General features: G+C 45.6%; 1 protein-coding gene across 1 annotated transcript in view; it reads left to right on the top strand.

Moving 5' to 3' along the window:
- Nucleotides 1-250: 250 nt before the first annotated feature.
- Nucleotides 251-19,487, top strand: part of LOC115309897 (dermonecrotic toxin SPH-like) — a 44,147-nt gene continuing 24,910 nt past the window's right edge. Inside the window, exon 1 of the mRNA XM_040213573.2 lies at nt 251-441. Within this exon, the coding sequence (XP_040069507.2) occupies nt 300-441 (142 nt within the window). The 5' untranslated portion in view covers nt 251-299. The remainder of the gene's footprint in view (nt 442-19,487) is intronic.

Genomic DNA, 19,487 nt, shown 5'->3' with positions numbered 1-19,487 from the left:
AATTAAATAGAGCGGATCGACTTCTATGTGGGTTAATTCATTATTTTGTCGGCTGAGAAACGTGTTTATCAACCAATGACTTCACTTCTGACTGTAGACATCTAGTAGCGAATTTGTACTGCATTTATATTTATTGTTTGAAAGGAAACGGGATGGAAGAAGCGAAGGGCTTGTCCCCGACCTACCGTCTCTATCTCTGTCTCCGTTTCCTGAACAAGTTGCGTCACGGCGGAGCTTCCGTGGTTGGAACATTTTATCCGCAGGAAGCGCACATGGCGAAGCCCTCTCACGTGTAGCTTATGTTCCTCGCTTTAAGGAGTGTTTTAGAAGTGGGTGCTGAGTTTTTACCAAAAGCTGTGCACGCCGCTTTTCTAATTTTTTTGTTAACGCACTTGAAGTCAATTATTGAAAAAACTTCAAAACAACCGAAGCAAAAACAAAGTGAGTAACCTTACCAGCTTTTCTTAAGTCTCCTATTGATCTTCGTTTGAGAAGATAGGCCTTTTGCCTAATATTCAGTGGTATGATTAACACTTAGTTACGGTTAATTTTTTTCTACAAAGCAAGTCGGTGTAAAACGAGTGCATTTATATAACATGATAATTGAAGGGTAACTCCGGTCAAAAGTTGAACCAAAACGGAGGTTAAAAATAACGAGTAATGTCGAAATATTACACTAATGGGAAATAGCGATACATTCTAAAACCGATATTACAAATGCTACCACCAGCCTCTCACGGGCATTAAGCCGGTTGGCTGTTTGTCAAGCAACCTTGTGTCCTCATGGCATCTTCGTTTTCAAGAAGCTTCGTTGTTTGTATTGCCACTTTTTCGCCGGGTTTTTTGCTACGTGATGGGCCGAGTCAGCCAAAGTTCGGATTCGGCAAAATACGGCACGCGCCGAACTTTACGACGGAAATCCGGCAATGATTCGGGTGGCGTTTGTGCGCGAACACCAATCCACGTTATTCGATTACCTCAGTTGTGGAACGCCCGCGGGGGGGGGGGGGGGGGGGGGGGGGGGGGGTATCCTCTTTCACTTACTCACTCCAATCCGCCAAGCGTCGATCGAAGTGCCATCTACATTTTCGTTTCATAACTATTCGTTTCCAAGAGCCCGACTGAAGCGCCAAATGGCGATCTCAACGCCGCCATTTATCCCGCAGCGGTCACTCAAGGAACTGCACGTAATACCTATTTTGGCTTCAACCGGCTATCTCGGAGCCGAAACAGATACAATTGAGAGAGGTCACAGGGATGCCACCACCGTGTCCCCAGCGGGTGCGCCGCGCAATTGCCCCGAAGTTAAGACGGGCCTAGGTCGGGACTTGCTACCTGAAATGGCCGCTGAGTCATGGTTGTATGAAAACAATAATTATTGTACTGCAAAACCTTGCAATCTAAAGAACTTAGAAAACATCACGCGCCCCTATTTTGTACTAAACTCCAATAAAAGTTACTACAAAACGAGTTTTTTTCCGTCGGTTTTTACGTTTCTAGTAACGTTGAAACGTACGTATCCTGATTCAGTTACCAAAGCAGCTGTCCGGCGGCGCGTCGAGCGACGCTTGGCGAGTCGTGGTGAGTGAGGGGGGCTACTGTTCGTGCATGCGGCGCCTATGAGCAGTTCCGTAACTGAGCTAATCTAATAACGTTGGCATCAATTGACCGATCTCGCCAAGCGTTGGCCGCATGCGTGACGCCACCATAAAGGCCGGTTCAGACACTTGCGTTTGAGTGCGTTTGACTGCGTTGCGTCGAGTACCGAAAGCGAGTCACCGGCGCATCTGTGCTTCGTATGAAGCGTGGAGTCCAATTCAAGGAATCATTTTGGCACGCGATATAAGCAGCAGGGATGTCCTGGTTTGTCGCTGCCGCAACGCAGTCAAACGCAGTCAAACGCAACTGTCTGAACCGGACTTAACTTTAGTTCGCAGCAGGCCGCCGGCAGTGCACGAGAGGGCCCGTGCCGTCTCGTGCTCTACACGCGCAGAGCTCCAGCGAGTTTGTCGCACGTGCAGAAAGACTAAAGTTCTCTCGATGCATTGCGGCAGCGGTGGCGTAGTCAAACTGGCTGGTGAGGTCGGTCTATTGCAATGGCTTCAACATCGGCTGGTGGCGGCTACCATACGAACGTGACGAAAAGTAGTTGAGACAACTGCAAGGAAGATGAACAACGATGTTTTAGCACGAATATTACACACCCTAAAGCGGAGGTAGGCACAGCGCAATTTTAAACAAAAACCGTTAATATTTATTTTTTTCTTTTTTTTAGTCAAGAGCTGAAGATTAAGCAGGCTGTGCATTGTGCATGGCACAAGCGGCCAGGGCTGTTAGCTGAAATAATATTATACTGTCTTAAACAGCACGGTTGAAAACATGATCACCACATGTAGAACTGGTGCAGTCTACAACATGTTTACGTCTTAATTGTCACATAAGCTGTTGACATTCCTAAGAGTAACGCACTTTTTGTGATAGTAGGGGAACATTGCAACGTTGACTAATCAATACGTTCAAGGGCCCGTCGCCATTTTAGCGATATTCAGTTTGACGTTAGTAGGAGTTCACGCAGAAAAGTATTCTTTTGTTCATTTATTTAACGTGCATTCTGTTTATTTTTTTTTTATCTCGGTGTAAGCACCTTCATACAAAACTAAACACAAACCAAAGCCTTTTGTTCTTGCATATCCGAAACTTCAAAGTGCCATGTTCCTAAACAATTCAGAAGCTATCAACGCATGCAAAGCTGACAGAATATTAAAAAGCTTGCATACTTAAAATAATAGTGTCACTTCTGGTGGAGGCTCAGCAGGCGGATTCATTGCGGCAAGCAGAAAACGAAATTATCCACAGTTCCTGCTAGGGCCACAGCAGCAAAATGCTCACATTTGCAGACTTACATTGATAAAGTTCCAAAATATAAACTAAACTAGCTATCCAGGCGTACGGGAGTACCAGAAATAACCGCTTACCTGCGCGTACCTTGACTGAAGTCACTGCAATTTTGCATATAAACACACAAAAAAGACACTAATACACGTTTACTAAAATATCCTGTTATTTAGCAATAACTATGTCAACGTATATATAATTTGCTATACTAGACACTTAAAAATGTTTTCGCCAAAATAAAACATTAATCAGTTATTCAGTCCGACAACGGTGCTTTTTCGTCAAAACTGCCGTTTTTTTTTGTTTTTTTTTTGTTGCAATTTTTAGTTGTGTTAAATTCAAAAATTCGGCGCCGATTTTTTTCTATTCCGCAAACGTTTGGCCCATCACTAGTTTTCAGCCACCCCAACGGTCGATTTCTGCTTGTAATGTTATGTTTTAACGGCCGTAGCTTGTACGTGCTCTTTGGCGATCACCAACGAAGATTATTGACTCCCTGCTCGCTCAAGGGCGTCGTGGTACCCAAGGAAGCATTCACAGGCGGCCATACTTTCGTCCGTTCCTCCTCAGCGCGAACTTACGATTAGTTTCCACTAGAGACACCAAATAAGCCATGCTTCCCAGTAATGACACTTCGGGCATCCTGGTGCTTACAATCATGGCTGACAGTTATGTGAAGTTTTATCTGAAATCGCCGGAAACGCCTTTCCGTCCTCCAGAAATGTTAAAACAGTGCGTGACAGAGCCAAAGAATACCACCCGAGCTTCCTAACACCGTATCTAAAACGAAAACTTAAGAAGTCGCACTTCTTAATTTTGACGACCGACAGTTGCGTCTGCTCTGCACTATAGCACGAAGATGGCGGCGCCCAAAACAATATCGGGGAACAAAGTGCTTTCTTGAAGTCACTAAATATGAGCTACGCTTAGTGTATCGGCACTCTGCTCCCCAATATTGTTGTGAGCACCGCCATCTTGGTGCTTACAGAGCAGACGCAACTGACGACCGTCATGATTCAAAAGTGCGACTTCTTCAGCTTTAGATTCGGTGTTGGAATGCTCATGTAATATCGCTTCCCTGTGTCGCGCACTGTTGAAACATTTGTAGAGATGAAAAAAGATTTCATGTGATTTCAGATAAAGCTTCAGGTAACTGGCATTCACGATTTTAAGCCCCAAGACGGGTACAAGTGTCGTTACTCTGAAGTGTAGCTTATTTAGTGGCACTATACGAATGCCGATATTCTAAGCGTAAGCTCATTTTGTGGCTCTATACTTTGTTTCAGCTGAAGTCCAGACGCAGCTTATGTTACGAGCGCGAACTCCGGGTTTTCAGCGTCCCTGCCAAGCACGTTCACTCGTGAAGTGCAAGCACTGTTCAGGGGGACATGCTGGCCCTTGCAGCATAGTCTGCGTCTGGACTTAAAGGAGCTGTGCAACGATATTCATTTGGAATGTTTTTCAATATACACGAGCTTACTGGCACTAGTGGGAGTCAAGGATACTCGCACGCAACTCCGCTGGCCAAGAAACTCCTTTGTTGCGGTGTAATTTCAAGGACAAAAGCGATCATTTTCATTCAATCTCTCCTTTGCAAAATTTCATGACGTAACGTGGGTATCGCAGTACACCCCAAGTGACGATATTTGAATGCTGTTCATAGATTGGACCCGAGCATTGCGTGGGCACTCGATTTGGGCTCGTGATAATTACTAGCTCGAGAAGCATTCGGGTAGTGGCCCGCGTCCAATCGCTGCAACGACGACAATAGCCGAGCCATAACAATATCTGGAACTCAGCGCGTGCCCTGTGCTTTGCCAACCCCAGCGCGTGGCTGTGATCTACATTGGCGGCATATAATCGGCTCCAGATCACGTGGCCGCTTGTTCTGGCTGCGAGTTGAGGGGGTGAACGCTGCTCGTTTTTTTTTAATTTTTTTCTGGGACTTCTATTGCATGGGGTGAAAAACGAACGCGTGTTTCATAGGTCATTAATGTCAGGGATCCGTTCTAAGCGGTATTTGCGCAAAGTACAAAAATTGTTGCATCGCCCCTTTAAGCTGGGGGATCGGTGGCCGAGTGGGCTAGCGCACAAGCTCGGAGCACGTGGAGCGAGAGCTCGCGCTGCAGAACCCAGGCATCCTGGCTTCGAGCCCCACCCCTGCCCCATTTCGATCTGGATGAGCATCGTACCGGCGTGGGATCATGTACCACTACTGCGTGGTGCACGTTAAAGACCCCAGGCTAGCGGGTGTACTGCACTTGCTAAATTGCTCATCTACAGCTGGGAGACTCATCGCTCGTTGAGGCAGACCAAGTTCTAAGCTGTACAAACATATACCCACCCCAATGTTTTGACTTCAGCTAAAACGAAGTTTAGCTTCCACGATGAGTCTGCAACGTGTATCGCACACCACCAAGATTGTAGTTCTTCTCAGAAGATAAGTGGGAGTTTGTTCAGAGCCTGTGTTCATATGGCAAAGTTACTTTTCGGCCGGGCACTTTAGGAATGTGTATTAATATTTGCTACAGGTGTTTTATATCTGCAAAGCCATAAAACAGCCGTAGCATCCTACTTGGCGAAAGCAATATTGGCGACTCCAGCGAAAGCGACGCCGCGTAGCGGCAACGCCGAGAAGCTCAAGAAAGGAGGCCGTTTCGACTCTGTATTCGGCTATCGCTGCATGGTTCTCCTATAGGCAGCATAGAAACAAACATCGTTTCCTGTAATTACTATTATGCTTCCGCCGTGTAATTCCTACGCACTGGCTAGAAGGAGGTTTCTACCATCGAAATATCGCTTTGTTTTCATATGTAACACCGATTTAACGCTACAGTGCAAGAAATTTCTGGTGGTCCGCGTGCTGAACGATGAAAACAACCTATTTTTGTCAACCATTTTGCATGACCAACACGCCCACTTTGTTTGCTGGAGTCGCGAATAAGCGTTGCATCGCACGATGACCATGCAGTTGATCACAAGGGTTGCCATCATGCTCGAGTCGGTAGTTTCGGTTTCGCCGTAGACTCCCAAACAATAACGTGGATGCTTGGGCTAGTTGGTAATTCATGCTTGGATGGAACAGTACGGATGAACAGTCACACTCATAGGCACACAAGAATGAAACAGACTCGCAGCGCTGACTTACAACTCAGTCCTACATTTCTTCTTCCTCAAATCTTCAACTTCTTCGCCTTCGCCGTTAATGAGAACAACTTAAATTTTTACACACCAGAGACTAAATAGCCAATAAACATTAATAAATAACTTAATAAATAACTCATAGTTACATAAAGAAAAGTCAACTAAAGAAATAATATTGAAAAAAATAAAATTAAAAAAAAAATAAGCGAAAAATTTCTCATCACTATTGGTGCTTTAATGATATCTCTAGGTAAATCAGGGAATCTAGGAAGCCATTGCCGGGATTGCGGGTGTTCAGTGGACCTGAGTAACTGCACTGTCATTGCCAGGAGTGGTAACCAGCTGACACGAGAGATCATCGAAGCTGAAAAAATAGCCAGGTTGCACAAACAATGTGTTAGTGTATCACCCTTAGATTTGTCAAAGAAAGGATTGTATTGTCAAGAGATATCATCAAAGCACCAAGAGTGATGCGAAATTTTTCGATTAATTTTATTAATTTTTTTATTTAGTTTTTAATTTAATTTTAATTTTTTAATATTATTTCTTTAGTTGTCTTTTATTCATAAAATTATTAGATATATATTAAGTTATTTATTAATGATTATTGGCTATTTGGTCTCTGGTGTGTAAAAATTTAAGTTGTTCTTATTAACGGCGAAGGCGAAGTTGAAGATTTGAGATAGAAGAAATATAGGACTGAGTTGTAAGTCAGCGCTGTGAGTCTGTTTCATTCTTGTGTGCCTGTGAATGTGACTGTTCATCCGAGCTGTTTCATCCCAAACAATACATTGAGCTAGTATATCTACAAACATACACAAAGCATAAAAAACTGACATATCGTAATTTAGGGTCCCTTCCCAGAATTACGTCCGCAGTGTGACGAAAAGAAAAAAAAAGTCTACGCCCGCGCTACGAAACTTGGAACAAAACAAAATAACTGGGACATGCAAAAGTCCTTCCAGGCGCAGTAACACCATGTCGGGATTTTATATGTAAAAACCACGAATACGCCTACAGATGGCGCTAGTAGGGGGGAGAAAAATATGTTGAAATAAAGTTTTCCGGCTTCGCCAAATCGCAAGCTTGCTCCTTTCATTTCGCAACAAAAACATATGGATGTAAACTGTTATAAGATATAGTTATAGACAAAAGTCAGATGTCATATGTTTATCTGTGGCTCGGTTGGTTTCAGAAATGCTCGTGAGTGGTTAAAAATGGGCATTTCGAAGTAATTAGTAGGCCCCCTAAAAAGCATTTGACCACAAAATCGAAACAAGTTATTTCTGTAAGCTATTAAGTTATTTAATATCCTTCTAATAAAATTATTCCCAAATGAATCCGTTGGATCGTTACTGAGACGAAGTACCAAAACATTTGCCACAGGTTTTGCACACGATCGAGGAGCTACCATATCTTCTTAATTCAGGTGTAGATGTCTAGAAGCGCTGTATTTGCTGGACAGAGACACAGCATTTTTAATTGCGGAACACTTTGTTTCAGATCTACACAAAATGTTTTCAAACAGTCAGCAGGAAGCTTTTTGCTAGTTGGGCTGGAACAGATGCCCGACAAAAATCAAAAACACGAAATAAGTTCCATAATGATTTTCGAAATTTGCTCTCAAACGTCTCTGTTCAAAAAAAAAATGCGCGTGGGTATTTATCATTAAACATTTTCCACGTATAATTTTTCTGAAACCATATACGTATGTAATTTTGGTACGGCAAACTCCGTCGGAGTGTTTGCATTTCAAAAATAGCGTGGTACAAATTTTCCACGTGTTGATTTCAGCGAGAATTTTGGTTCCTGTTTCGGCATTTACGCAGCACTTCTAGAGTACGTCCAAAAAGGGAAACTTCGGAAAGAGGTTAAATTCGTCAGTCAGACAGGTAATAAAACCTTGGCATTACTTAGCACCAGCGGCGGGCATAACATGGTTCCTTAAAAACAAACGCATTGTTCCTTGAGTCACACTGTGTCCTCGTATACCTCACGGATATGAGGGAGAAATAAAACGGCGTCTACAACATCCACGGAGAGAGTTTTAGAAAATGCGTTTTCAACCGGGGCTGCGGCTTGATCTCTATTGTAGTAAGCTGGATCGCAGATGGGGAGCCCGTTGCCCATTACTCGACATCAGGCAATACGTCTATGGAAGAAATATGAAAAAAGTAGGAGTATGGAAGTTTCCAGGTTGTGCTCGAAGGCGAGTATATTATGATGTGCTGCGATCATTATATCGCGTTTCTGAAGATTAAATCGGTATTTGTCAAGCGACCGAACGCCGATTAAAAAGTTCAAATGTGCCGGAGCACCACCGACTGCACAGATGTCGCTTGCATCGGTTGCTAAAGGAATGACAAGTTCAGCCAATCAAGGAAATTATTCGAGTTTTAGTTCATCACAAAAGCCCTCGCTGCAGCTCAAAGCAAAAGATCGAACCAGAAATACTCTGTATGAGCGCTCGAAATGGTGCGAATGTCTCCAGTAAAGGCCTTCTAATTTCTCGTCTGCTAAGCTCTGATGACTTCGAGATCACGAACGACTACACATTGACTTTCGGCCACCCTTATATCATTGAACCGAATCCCAATTTACGCCCAACAAAGTCGCAACCCTCGACCCTCAACAACAAAACTTTCTCAAACATGATTGGTATCTAAAGCTTTTGATTTTCGCCCAGAACATTACCTCTCATTCCCGGAAAAGAACATAAAAGTTTCTTCGTCGAAAACAACACAATAACCTAAGAAATTACAGTTTTCCCCGTTTCTCCCATAGGGCCCTGTGCATTAAATGTTGTCAAGAGATGACTACCGGTGGTGCCGCTTGACACCAGCAAGACAAGCCTCGATACCCAATCCAGCCTATTCCGACAGTGGTTAGTGGCTGCGGCTATCAACGTGAAAACATTCTCAGCGTTTGCGACTCATGAGGAGGTGACACCAACCAGCAGCAAAGACGTCAACTTTAGAAACAGGGAGCTCCCGAAATGTCTAAATATGTATTGAAAACTTCCGCGCCTGGCGGCGAGAATGTAAATCAGAGGAACGAGGATTAAATGCACAGCTCTGGCGCCGCGAATATACAGAAGGCAGTGACGCGTCACGGAGGGTAAATTTACTGGGGATTTGAGCAGAAGTTCCCGGTACAAAAGAAGCCATGGCTTTGAGAACTTGGTGTTCCCATCTGAGTTGGCAGATAATAAGGGAAACGGGTTCTTCAACACGCCCAGCTAGGATAAATTTAATTGCGGTGTTACGTCTTGAAGAAAAAAAAAAGAGATTTGAGAATGTTTAGTGTTCTTTAAATATCCTCCATGAGACTAGCTTTCTCGGAACTTTTCAAAAGGAGGCTTCTAAGTTTTATTCATTGCATACACATCATTAGAGACAACAATTTCAAGTCCAGCTCTTGATAATTAGAATTTCGTTGAGCTTTGTGCTTTCTTGGCTTCTATGGCGTCACGCTGACAGATGAACAATTAAGGATTATAGATTAGCACTAGTACTTGGAAATGAGTAAATGGCACCTAAGGCGATGCAAGTGCATTCAGAATTTCCTCAAACTGCGTGCGTTAGGCGATATGATCGATGTACGGGAAGTCCCCGAGGGGGGCAAGATTTACGCAAGAATAGGCGGATTTCCACCTGAGATGTCGCGCTCACTACGCCCTCCAGGCAACTGGAATGCCTTTAAAAATGCTGTATATAGAGCACTGCGTTATTTCACACTACACGACACAATGCCTTGTTTTGACGTAGCCTTCGTCAGCTTTATAGTGTTTCTTGGATGTTTTATCCATACAGCTGCTTTTCTCTTTAGCCTTGGAGGACATCCTGTCCCACACAGTCATTGTCCTCTAGAGAGAAAAATCGGAGCAGTCCTGCTCTTGTTTTCTCAAGTTTTCAAGCACTCCTTGTGAACAACCAAAATGATAATTGGCTTTAGTTTTTATTTACGCGAGCACCTATACCGACCGGATATTTCTTGATTAGAGCTGTGAAGCCCTGATTAAGGTACGTGATTGCCACTATAGTTGCATAGGGCGTAATGTCCATTGACTAACCTTTTAAGACGTTTCCTCGGTTTTAAGACTGTCTCAGCGAACGATTACTGGACGGTTAACAAGCATTTGTTTTTTCTGATTGGGAAGAAAAGCTTACGCTTACTTATTCTAGACTGTCGTCAACTATGATTTTTTTCTATATTGTGTTATTTGCAGTACCTACAGAAGGAAACTACGTAACCTATTATGCAAAGCCTTTTCTGTGAACTCTTTACGTGCAAATATACACGGCGTATAAGTTCATCATGTATATATACAGGGCGTAAAATTACTTATAACTTTTTAACAAGGTAACGCTTAGTTCTGACACGCTGGCATCTGGTTCAGATCGCTAGCCGAGACGATTATTCGGCGATGCTTGATTTATTTTTGTGGTAACAAAAACACGGTAATTTTTTTTTTTTTTTTTGCACCCTGTCCTTGAATAACCAATCGCTGAGATATTTGGAGGCATTCGGTGTTTATTTCTTTCCGCAGAGTCAGTGTTTTGCAGCGTTTATTTCTGGTTTCGAGCTAAAATACGGTGTTTCTCGGGGCTTAAATGTGTTGAAGCAAACAGGACACGGCTAAGGACTTCTTGAATCACCGGGGTGCAAGAACGCGGCCAGAATACTTGGAAAAGCGTTTCGGCACCGATAAAAGAAGGACACCAAAGAAGGGGTCTGGTTCCCGATGGCTGAAGCAGCTTCACGTACAGTTCAATGTGAGCTGTCTTCCGGAATCTACACAAAATAAACCTGTCGAGAAAGATATATTTTCGTGAAGCTTGGATTTTTTTTTTTATGAAGAACAGTGTGTACAGGGTGTCACAAAAGAAAACTTACGCGGTCTTTTTTACCACAAAAATAAACTAGGCATCGTCGAACGCTCATTCTCCACCCAAAGGTAGCGCTAGAGGTCACAACCAGATGACAAAGTTTCAGCCCGATCCGATTACTTATTCAAAAGTTATAAGTGACTTTCTGAAAAGTACAATGGGAAAATGGCGGCCGACGGAGTTTTCAAACTCATGGGGCACTATGGCACCAGAAACCGAAAACGGGCAAAAATGGGCTCCATTTTCCCATTGAACTTTTCAGAAAATCACTTATAACTTTTCATTAAGTTATCGGATCGGGCTGATACTTTGCCATCTGGTTATGACCCCTAGCTCTACCTTTCGGCGGAGAATGAGCGTTCGGCGATGCCTAGTTTATTTTTGCGGTAAAAATAAGAACGTGTAAATTTTCTTTTGTGACACCCTGTACTTGGGGGCATTTGCTTTTCTCAGATTTTGATCAAACCGTTGAAGGGTTACTTGTCTGGTTTACCTGTGTAAACCAAAAAACACGATACCCCATTTATAAAGAAATAGGATTAAGAAAGTAATATTTTCTCATTTTATACCGAGATAAAAGCATTATTTGATGCCTTCATGAATAATCAACTTAATCCGTCTTAGTCCCTGTCCCATATTGTGTAAAGAAAAAGAGGCGTTTTTTTTCTTTTCGCGCTTCCTGATTGAGCAGGAAAATCTGGTTTTGCGACATACTTTGGATAAGGTCCAAACCATACCCTTCACTCTCGTTTATAATGTTTCGCCATAGCGAATTTGCTCGCACAACTCTCTTGGGTTTTTTGTCGTTCAACAGGAGCTTCGAGACACTCCAACGTCGGAGGGATATCCATTCATGCGAGTATTTTCCCGTATATGCCATTTATGCGGAAGTTTTTAACTTAATACCATTGTTTTCGCTTTCCTTGCTAATTAGCTTCAGCTTACTGGCTCGCGTTTCTTATCCGTTTGTTTTATTTTAGCTTTAAAACGAGTCTCGTGTGCAGCAACACTGAAAAACGTCGCGCTAATTTTGATGGCTGCGGCGATTTTCGAAGCACGCGGTTATCAAATGATGGGTTCAAGAAATGTCATCTGCAAACGGTTGCTCGAGATATAAAACGTTATGTCGCAGTATACGATGTTTTTTCAAGCCTTATTTTACGCTGAGCGTCACGGCAAGATTGCGACAATTCGACTTTCACGTTAAGAAAAAAAGAAAACACAAACATATTAGTTGTTCGTGATGAGACAGTTTAAGGTCGGTCTCGGACAGCCTTCCAGATATGGCGGCACTTGTTTGCGCTTTAGATAAGAAACATCGCAGTGCAGTAAACCTGCTATACTTAGTTTCAGCTTAAATTCAGACGCAGCCGACGCTATGAGCTAATGGGACCGATCAAGCATCGTTAAAAGTGCAGGTCATCGGGATTTCTTTGTTGATGATAGGTTCAGCGATGATAGAACACGTTCAGAAACATCAGTATACACCATGATGGTGCCCTTTGGACGTCCGGTTGGTCCCAGTAGCTCGGAGCGCTGACTGCGTCCGGACTTGAAGCGAAACTAAGTATAAAAAGGCAATTGGGCGATGAGAGTTTTGATGGCAAAGTAAAGCTCGAGGCCTTCGACGTGCATCGTGCAGTAACAGCAGGCCGTTCCCGATACACCTGGTAACGACACGATGCATGCTCAAAGGCGGAGTATTGGTGGACGTTATCTGAGTCATCGAAACGATCTACTAAAACTCCATATTAATACACGACCGCACACCAGAACGACGCTCACCCATATCAAAACGGCCAGGAATGGGAATGGGACCCAGAAACCCTGGGCTCCGCAGCGCGAGCTTTCGTTCTATGTGTTCCGAGCTGCGGTGGGCTAACGCAGTCGGCCATCGACCCCTCAACCTCCGTGTCCTTTATGGTAAAACGTTGTCTCTGGAAGGCAATGTCTACAAGAGAAACGGAAGTGTCAGCTCAAAGTAGGGGTCAGTGTAAGTGTCCGCTGTCAGTTTTGTTAACTAAGTGTTTAAGGGGATACTACAACGAAATTTCGGCGCTTATTTTATAGTCTATATGTGTTGAAAGGAGCAGTATCACATCGAACACACCAATATCTTGTTAAAAAAGTCACGAAAAGGAATTTTAAAACGAATTAAACGATTACCAAAGAGCACCTGGTGGATGTCGCTAACGCCTCGTTTGTAATGCCCGTTTACGAACCTTGACAGCTAGTGATGGTGAGTGTCTCGCCTCCGGCCACGACGAAAGAAGAGGGGAAGGAGGAACTCCCGTCTTCCCGAGAATCCCTTTTGTGTGTTCCAGGAGTAGCAATTGCCCCCCTACAAGATTTTAAAAGATTAACCCGTCACTCAAAATCCGTACAAAAGCAGCCACTTCGGTGGCTGGAACGACTAGGCCATCCCCTCAACGTCAGCCTCGCCGTAGCTTTGCTCGTCCCGAGACGACCTACGTCACGCTTGCGTCGGATGTCACGTGCTCTAAGCTGAACCTTCTCCGAGAGCTTGCTAGAGTGGGCCGTTTATAAGAAAAGATACAGCCACCAGACTCAAAATACAAACGTGTGATTGCCATTTACGGATATTGTGGATCATATTCAATTTATTTTTGAACACGACTGGATATATTTCAAATTTCGTTGAAGTATCCCTTTAAGGTTCCAACTATAGTTCGAGCCTTAAAGGGATACTTCAGCGATTACAGTTACAAGTTACAGGTTAAGAAGGTAGCGGCAAATGACCCTCAAAGGGAATCATATATCCCTCCGCCACCTCCGCATCCAATAGCGTCTCATCATTTCCGTGACGTGCGGCCAACGCTCGAGGAGGGTCTTACCTTCCTGTACCATATTTGCTTTATCTTTCGACTTTGACTTAGCATTGTGGAAGCCACGAGAGGGAGATTCGAGTTTTCCCTCTCCGATGGAAACAAATACGACTTTCGGGGATTAGCTTCCCCCTCCGATGGATACAAAGGCTGCTATCAGGGGCTCGGTTCCCCCTCCAATGAATACAAAGGTCGCTTTCTTAAAAAGTGGGATCGGAGACAAGTGGGAATCCATTGAAGCGGAACAAGGAGCACTTTCAGTGAACTCTTCTTTCGGGTCACTGTCATTCCGGCCAATAGTCGCATTACGGCCGAGAAAGCATTAAGGCCGAGGGGAGCGGAGGGGCCGGGAGTGACTTTAAGGCCGCATAGAGCATAACGGCCGAGAACTGCATTAAGGCCGATAGTCTCTGAATGAGCTAGTGTGGCCGACTTCTCGGGGGTCGCGTTGTGGTTGATAACTTTAGTTGCCACCAAATAAGACGGATGTCGCAACATATTTATTTTATTTGTCAGTGCTCATTCTATCTCTTGGTGACGGCAAATACTGCGTTTTTTGTTTTATTGATTCATCCTTTTTTTGTTACACTCCGTGTCAACATTTTTTAGCAAAGGCCGAAGGCTATGCTTTCGTGAGCTAATTAGAGAGACGGAACGAAACGCGTGATACTTCTTCAAGGCAAGAATGCAATCTGACGGTGAGTTAATTGCAATGTTCTGACATTCTGATGGCCCACTCTACTGAAAAAGAAATCATATGAATTTATTTCTGATATGTTTATTGGACACCCTTCTCATATCAAATCCTATTATTTCATAAAAGTTTGATATGCCGCATATCAGTTACACTGGGCTAGGTGGCGGTATGTACCGCACAGTTCCATGTGCTACAAAAATAATTTTATTTACTCACGCCACCATATAGATGCCTTCCGCATATCACTAGCATCAGCTGAACATATACATTGAGCGCATGCACATACAGGGCAGAACAAACATGAATACAACAATAACTACGTCTGAAAAATTGGTTTGCTCTGTATGTTTATACAGCCTTGATGGAGATACGCCACGACGGGTAATCGGTCTCTTAGCTGTAGATGAGACATTTAGTCAGTGCAGTACAACCGCTAACCTGGTATTTTTAACGTGCATCTCGCAGTAGTGATTACACGAACGCGTGCCGGTACGAAACTCATCCAGATCGAAACGGGCGGGGGCGGTGGGGAATCGAACCCAGGGGGTTCCGAGCGCAAGCTTTCGCTCCACGCTCCGAGCTGAGACGCGTTAGCCCACTCGGCCACTTTCTCCCTTAACTACTTCCGAGTTCTGCGTTTCCGCGTTTTATACAGGTCGTTTTGCAAGTACGACGTTTTTCGGTGACCACCTCACCAATAAATAATATTCTCAGTGTTGTATTCGAGTAGGCAGAAAGACTACCGCCGAATACTTCGTATTTATTCTGGTCCGGCCGTTGCGACCGGTCGGCAGATCGAGAGCTTGCGAGTGCCCGCGTTCTGCGTGTGCGCGCGTTCTGTGGCTGCTGTGCCAGCATCGTCGTCCTCTAGCACAGTGTTCCGACACCGGGTATAACACTTCTCCCCCCTAGAGAGAATCACCATGTTGCTGAGGCAACCGTCTTGGGCGTAGAGATCTTGATGATGCAGGCACAATGCTTGAGTCGGGATGTGCAAGAGTCTCTGGGCCTGGAGCATTTCGTTCGAAGTTTGTGGGCTCACTATTTATCGCAATAGTCCACTGCGGTAGAATACCTGGAGCCGGCTTCCCACTAATGTCCCTCGAAGAGGTCTCGGCCACCGGATATTCTGCGTGTTTCTCAATTCGGTTGCTGATGTGGTCCTCGTGCCGTCGAACTGTACCTCGCTCGGTAGCGACCAGCCAAGAACGCGATCCAATTCTCTTTGTGACGGTTCCTGGCATCCACTGTGGTGTTCCTGTAAATATTTTTACAAAGACGTCTTGGCCAACCGCGAGGCCCCTCGGCGACAAAGACTGTTGCTCCTTACTTTCTTCCGTGTTCCCCTTTTGCTCGCTTTCGAGGCGACCCAGGCGAGTGATCTGAGTTGTTAACTCTCGACCGAACATCATCATCGCTGGTGTCTTGCCTGTCGTTACACTTGTGGTGGTGTGCTGCTTGAAAAGAAACCGGGCGATCCTGCATGCCAGAGTTCCTGTTTTGTCTTTGGCCAGTGCACGCTTCGTTTCTTGCACCATTCTTTCGGCCTGACCGTTGGTGGCAGGATGGTATGGCGCACTTGTTCTGTGCTTGACTCCGTTTTCCTTAAAGAATTCGGTTGTCTCTTGTGATACGAACGATGTTCCATTATCTGTAACTACCTTCTCCGGCAGTCCAAACGTTGCAAATAAATTTCGAAACTGTTCGATTACTGAACTTGATTGTATGTTCTTCATTTGGCGTACCTCCAGCCACTTGCTGTAGGCGTCCACGACAATTAAAAACATTTTACCTTCCAGAGGACCGGCAAAATCAGCGTGGATGAGTTCCCATGGCTGGGATGCACGATGCCAGTCTGGAACAGGTACTTGAGGTGGGGATCGCTGGTGTTCCAGACAAGTGACGCAGGATCTTGCCTTTCGTTCGATGTCCTTGTCTATGCCCGGCCACCACACGTAGCCGCGTGCAGCGCTCTTCATTGTAACTATGCCTCTGTGGCCAGCGTGCAATAAGTTCAATACTTGAGATCTGCATGCGCTGGGGGCTACTATCCTTGTACCACGAATTAGGCATTGGTTGACTGTTGACAGCTCATTGGAGATGCTCTTGTAGGGACGATAGTCTTCGCCCTTCAACTTTTGCAGGTTTCCTTCTTGAACGGCTCTGTAGACGCGATTCAGGATATCGTCCTGCTCTGTCAATTCTGCGATGCGTTCTGGTGACAGATTCGAAATCGGAGAACATGCTAGCATTAGCACATCTCCAGGTATGCACGGTTCGTCTACCTTGGCTGGTAATGGTAACCGGCTGAGCGCATCAGCGTTCTGGTGGCATGCTCCTCGCCTGTACACCAGGGTGTAATCGTACGCGCTCAACTTGACGCACCATCTTGTCATTCTTGGAGATAACATATGTGGAATCGGTTTGGTCGATCCAAGGATTCCAAGGAGCGGTTGGTGGTCAGTGTATATGACGACATGTCGTCCGGCAATGTACTCGTGAAAATGACACACTGCGTACACGACGGCCAACCCTTCCTTGTCTAGCTGCGAATAGTTTTTTTCTGCAGCTCCCAATGTCCTTGACGCAAAGGCGACCGGCGCTTCACGTTTTAGGTCATCTTCCTGGGCAAGGACTGCCCCCAGGCCGTAGGGCGACGTGTCGCAGGAGAGCAGCAGCGGCTTGTTTTCGTCATAGTGTGCCAAAACAGTGGATTCTTTCACCAACTCTTTCAGTTTCTGGAATGATACCCTATGCTTGTTTTTCCATTCCCACGGGACATTCTTCTGAAGAAGTCCATAGAGGTCGGTTGCAACTGTGGCTCTGTTCCTGAGAAACCGGTCGTAGAAGGCCAGCAGTCCCAGAAACGCCTGCAGTTCGTTTTTTCCTCTCGGTTCCGGCGCGTCCAGAATGGCTTGCACTTTTTCATCTGTTGTGTGAATTCCTGCTGCGTCAATTCGGTGCCCGAGGAACTTGGCTTCGCGAACTGCGAACTGACATTTTTCTTTCTTGAGCCGCAGGCCTGCGTTTTCGAGTCTGGACAGTACTTGGTCCAGGCGTGCAGCATGTTGTTCTCGGCTCTCTCCACTCACGATGATATCGTCCAAGTAGATACTTATGCCCTGAATGTCAGCCAAGGTTGTTTCCATTGCACGCTGGAAAATTGCTGGTGCCGCTGAGATTCCAAAAGGCAGGCGTTTCACTTTGTACAAGCCTTTTATGGTGTTGATGGTCAATACAGCGGCAGTGGCTTCAGACACTTTCAACTGTTGGTAGGCTTGACAAAGGTCCAACGTCGAGAAAACGGTGCCCCCTCTCAGGTTTGCCAGAACTTCTCCTGTAGTTGGTAGTGGGTACGCTGCCTTCTTTGATACGGCGTTGACAGTACTTCTGTAGTCTCCACAGAGTCTGATCTCTCCACTCTTTTTACGTACGAGGACTAGAGGTGTAGCCCACTCCGAATGTTGTACTGGCTCGATTATATCCTGCTCTTGCAGTCGGAAGAGCTCTTGCGTTACTGCAGATCGCAGTGCTAGTGGAACGGAACGAGCCTTGCAGAACTTGGGCGCTGCTCCCTCCTCTAGTTCTAAGTGAACAGAGGGTCCAGTGTATCCCGAAATGTCCTCATTGAAGACCGTGGAATGGCGGTGTAAAACCGCTTGTACCTCTGGCGGCGTGTTCTGCTGTCGCACTTGGTTGATTCCTTGTAACCTGATGTGTAGGGCCTGGAACCAGTCGCGGCCCAGGAGGTTACAGCCGGATCCCTTCAACACTAGAAGCGGAAGCACGTAGTCTTTTGACTTGAATCTGACGGTAGCTTGGAGGGATCCCAGAAGCTTCAGTCCTTCGCCACTCCAAGTACGCAGTTCAACATCGTCGTGCGTAAGTTTCGGCGGATTCCGTGGCCAGGTTTTTCGGAAGGTCTCTTCGCTAATTAGTGACCAGGCGGAACCCGAATCAACTTCGAACTCCAGTGGTTTGCCTTCAATTCGAAGTGTGACGTGAAACTTTGAAACAGCTGTGTCCGGCGCCAGCTTGTGAAGTTCATAAAATGAGCATCCAGCATTAGGCGGTATTTGGCTCTCTGAACTTGTCGATGCCATTATCTGGTTCGCTTTCTTGAGCGGTTTGCTTGCCTGATGCTTTTTCTTGGCAATACAAGCTTTTTCAATATGTCCGCGCTTGTTACAGTATCTGCAGTCCGCGTTCTTGAAACGGCACTCTTGCGGATCATGTTGTCCCGTACACCGGTAGCAACGTCGCCCCTGTTGTGTTGAGGGCTCCTTGTTCCTCTTTTCCGTCTGGTGCACCTGATGCTCGATTTTGCTCTTGATGTCCTGCTGCTGCTTAAGTGCGCTCTCAGTTCTTACTGCCATGTCAAAAGCAGCTGCAAACGTCAAATCTTTTTCTGCAAACAGACGTTGCTGCAGCAGCTCGTCGCGTATGCCGCAGACAAATCTGTCGCGCAGCATGATGTCCAACGGCAGTCTGGTGTCGCAAAGAGGTGTTGCTGGTGTCCCAGTCGTAGCCCTTGTACCGGAGACCTGACCTGCCGTTGATGGCTGCGATGCCGTCGTCGCAGCAGTTATCGATGAGGTCAAGGGTATACTGAAATTGCAGTCTGCTGCCAGTTGCTTCAGAGTCGCGACGTAACTGTTGATTGACTCGTCGGCTAGCTGGTCCCGACGCTGGAACTTGTAGCGACTGTACAGCTCCGAGGCTTGAGGGTCGAAGTGTGTCCCAAGGATCGACACCAGTTCCTCGAACCCGATATCTCCCGGCGTCCTAGGGGCCACTAAAGCTCGAACGATGTCGTACGTTTCTGGCCCGCAAAGCGTGAGTAGCAGTGCCCGCTTCTTGTCCAAGCTCGTGATAGAATTAGCCACGAAGTAGAACCCTAAGCGTTCGATCCATGACGCCCATGCCTTGCCTGAGAAGGCTTCGATGGTACCTTGGGTCGGCATGGCTTGCGGTGGCTGTCCAGGCTTCGTTGGCTCGTACCAGGTCTCGTCGCCA

This window comes from Ixodes scapularis, unplaced genomic scaffold (genome assembly GCF_016920785.2).
Source record: "Ixodes scapularis isolate PalLabHiFi unplaced genomic scaffold, ASM1692078v2 PGA_scaffold0__279_contigs__length_252992795, whole genome shotgun sequence".
NCBI classification, from domain to species: Eukaryota; Metazoa; Arthropoda; class Arachnida; order Ixodida; family Ixodidae; genus Ixodes; species Ixodes scapularis.
This window is presented reverse-complemented; position numbering and strand designations above follow the sequence as displayed.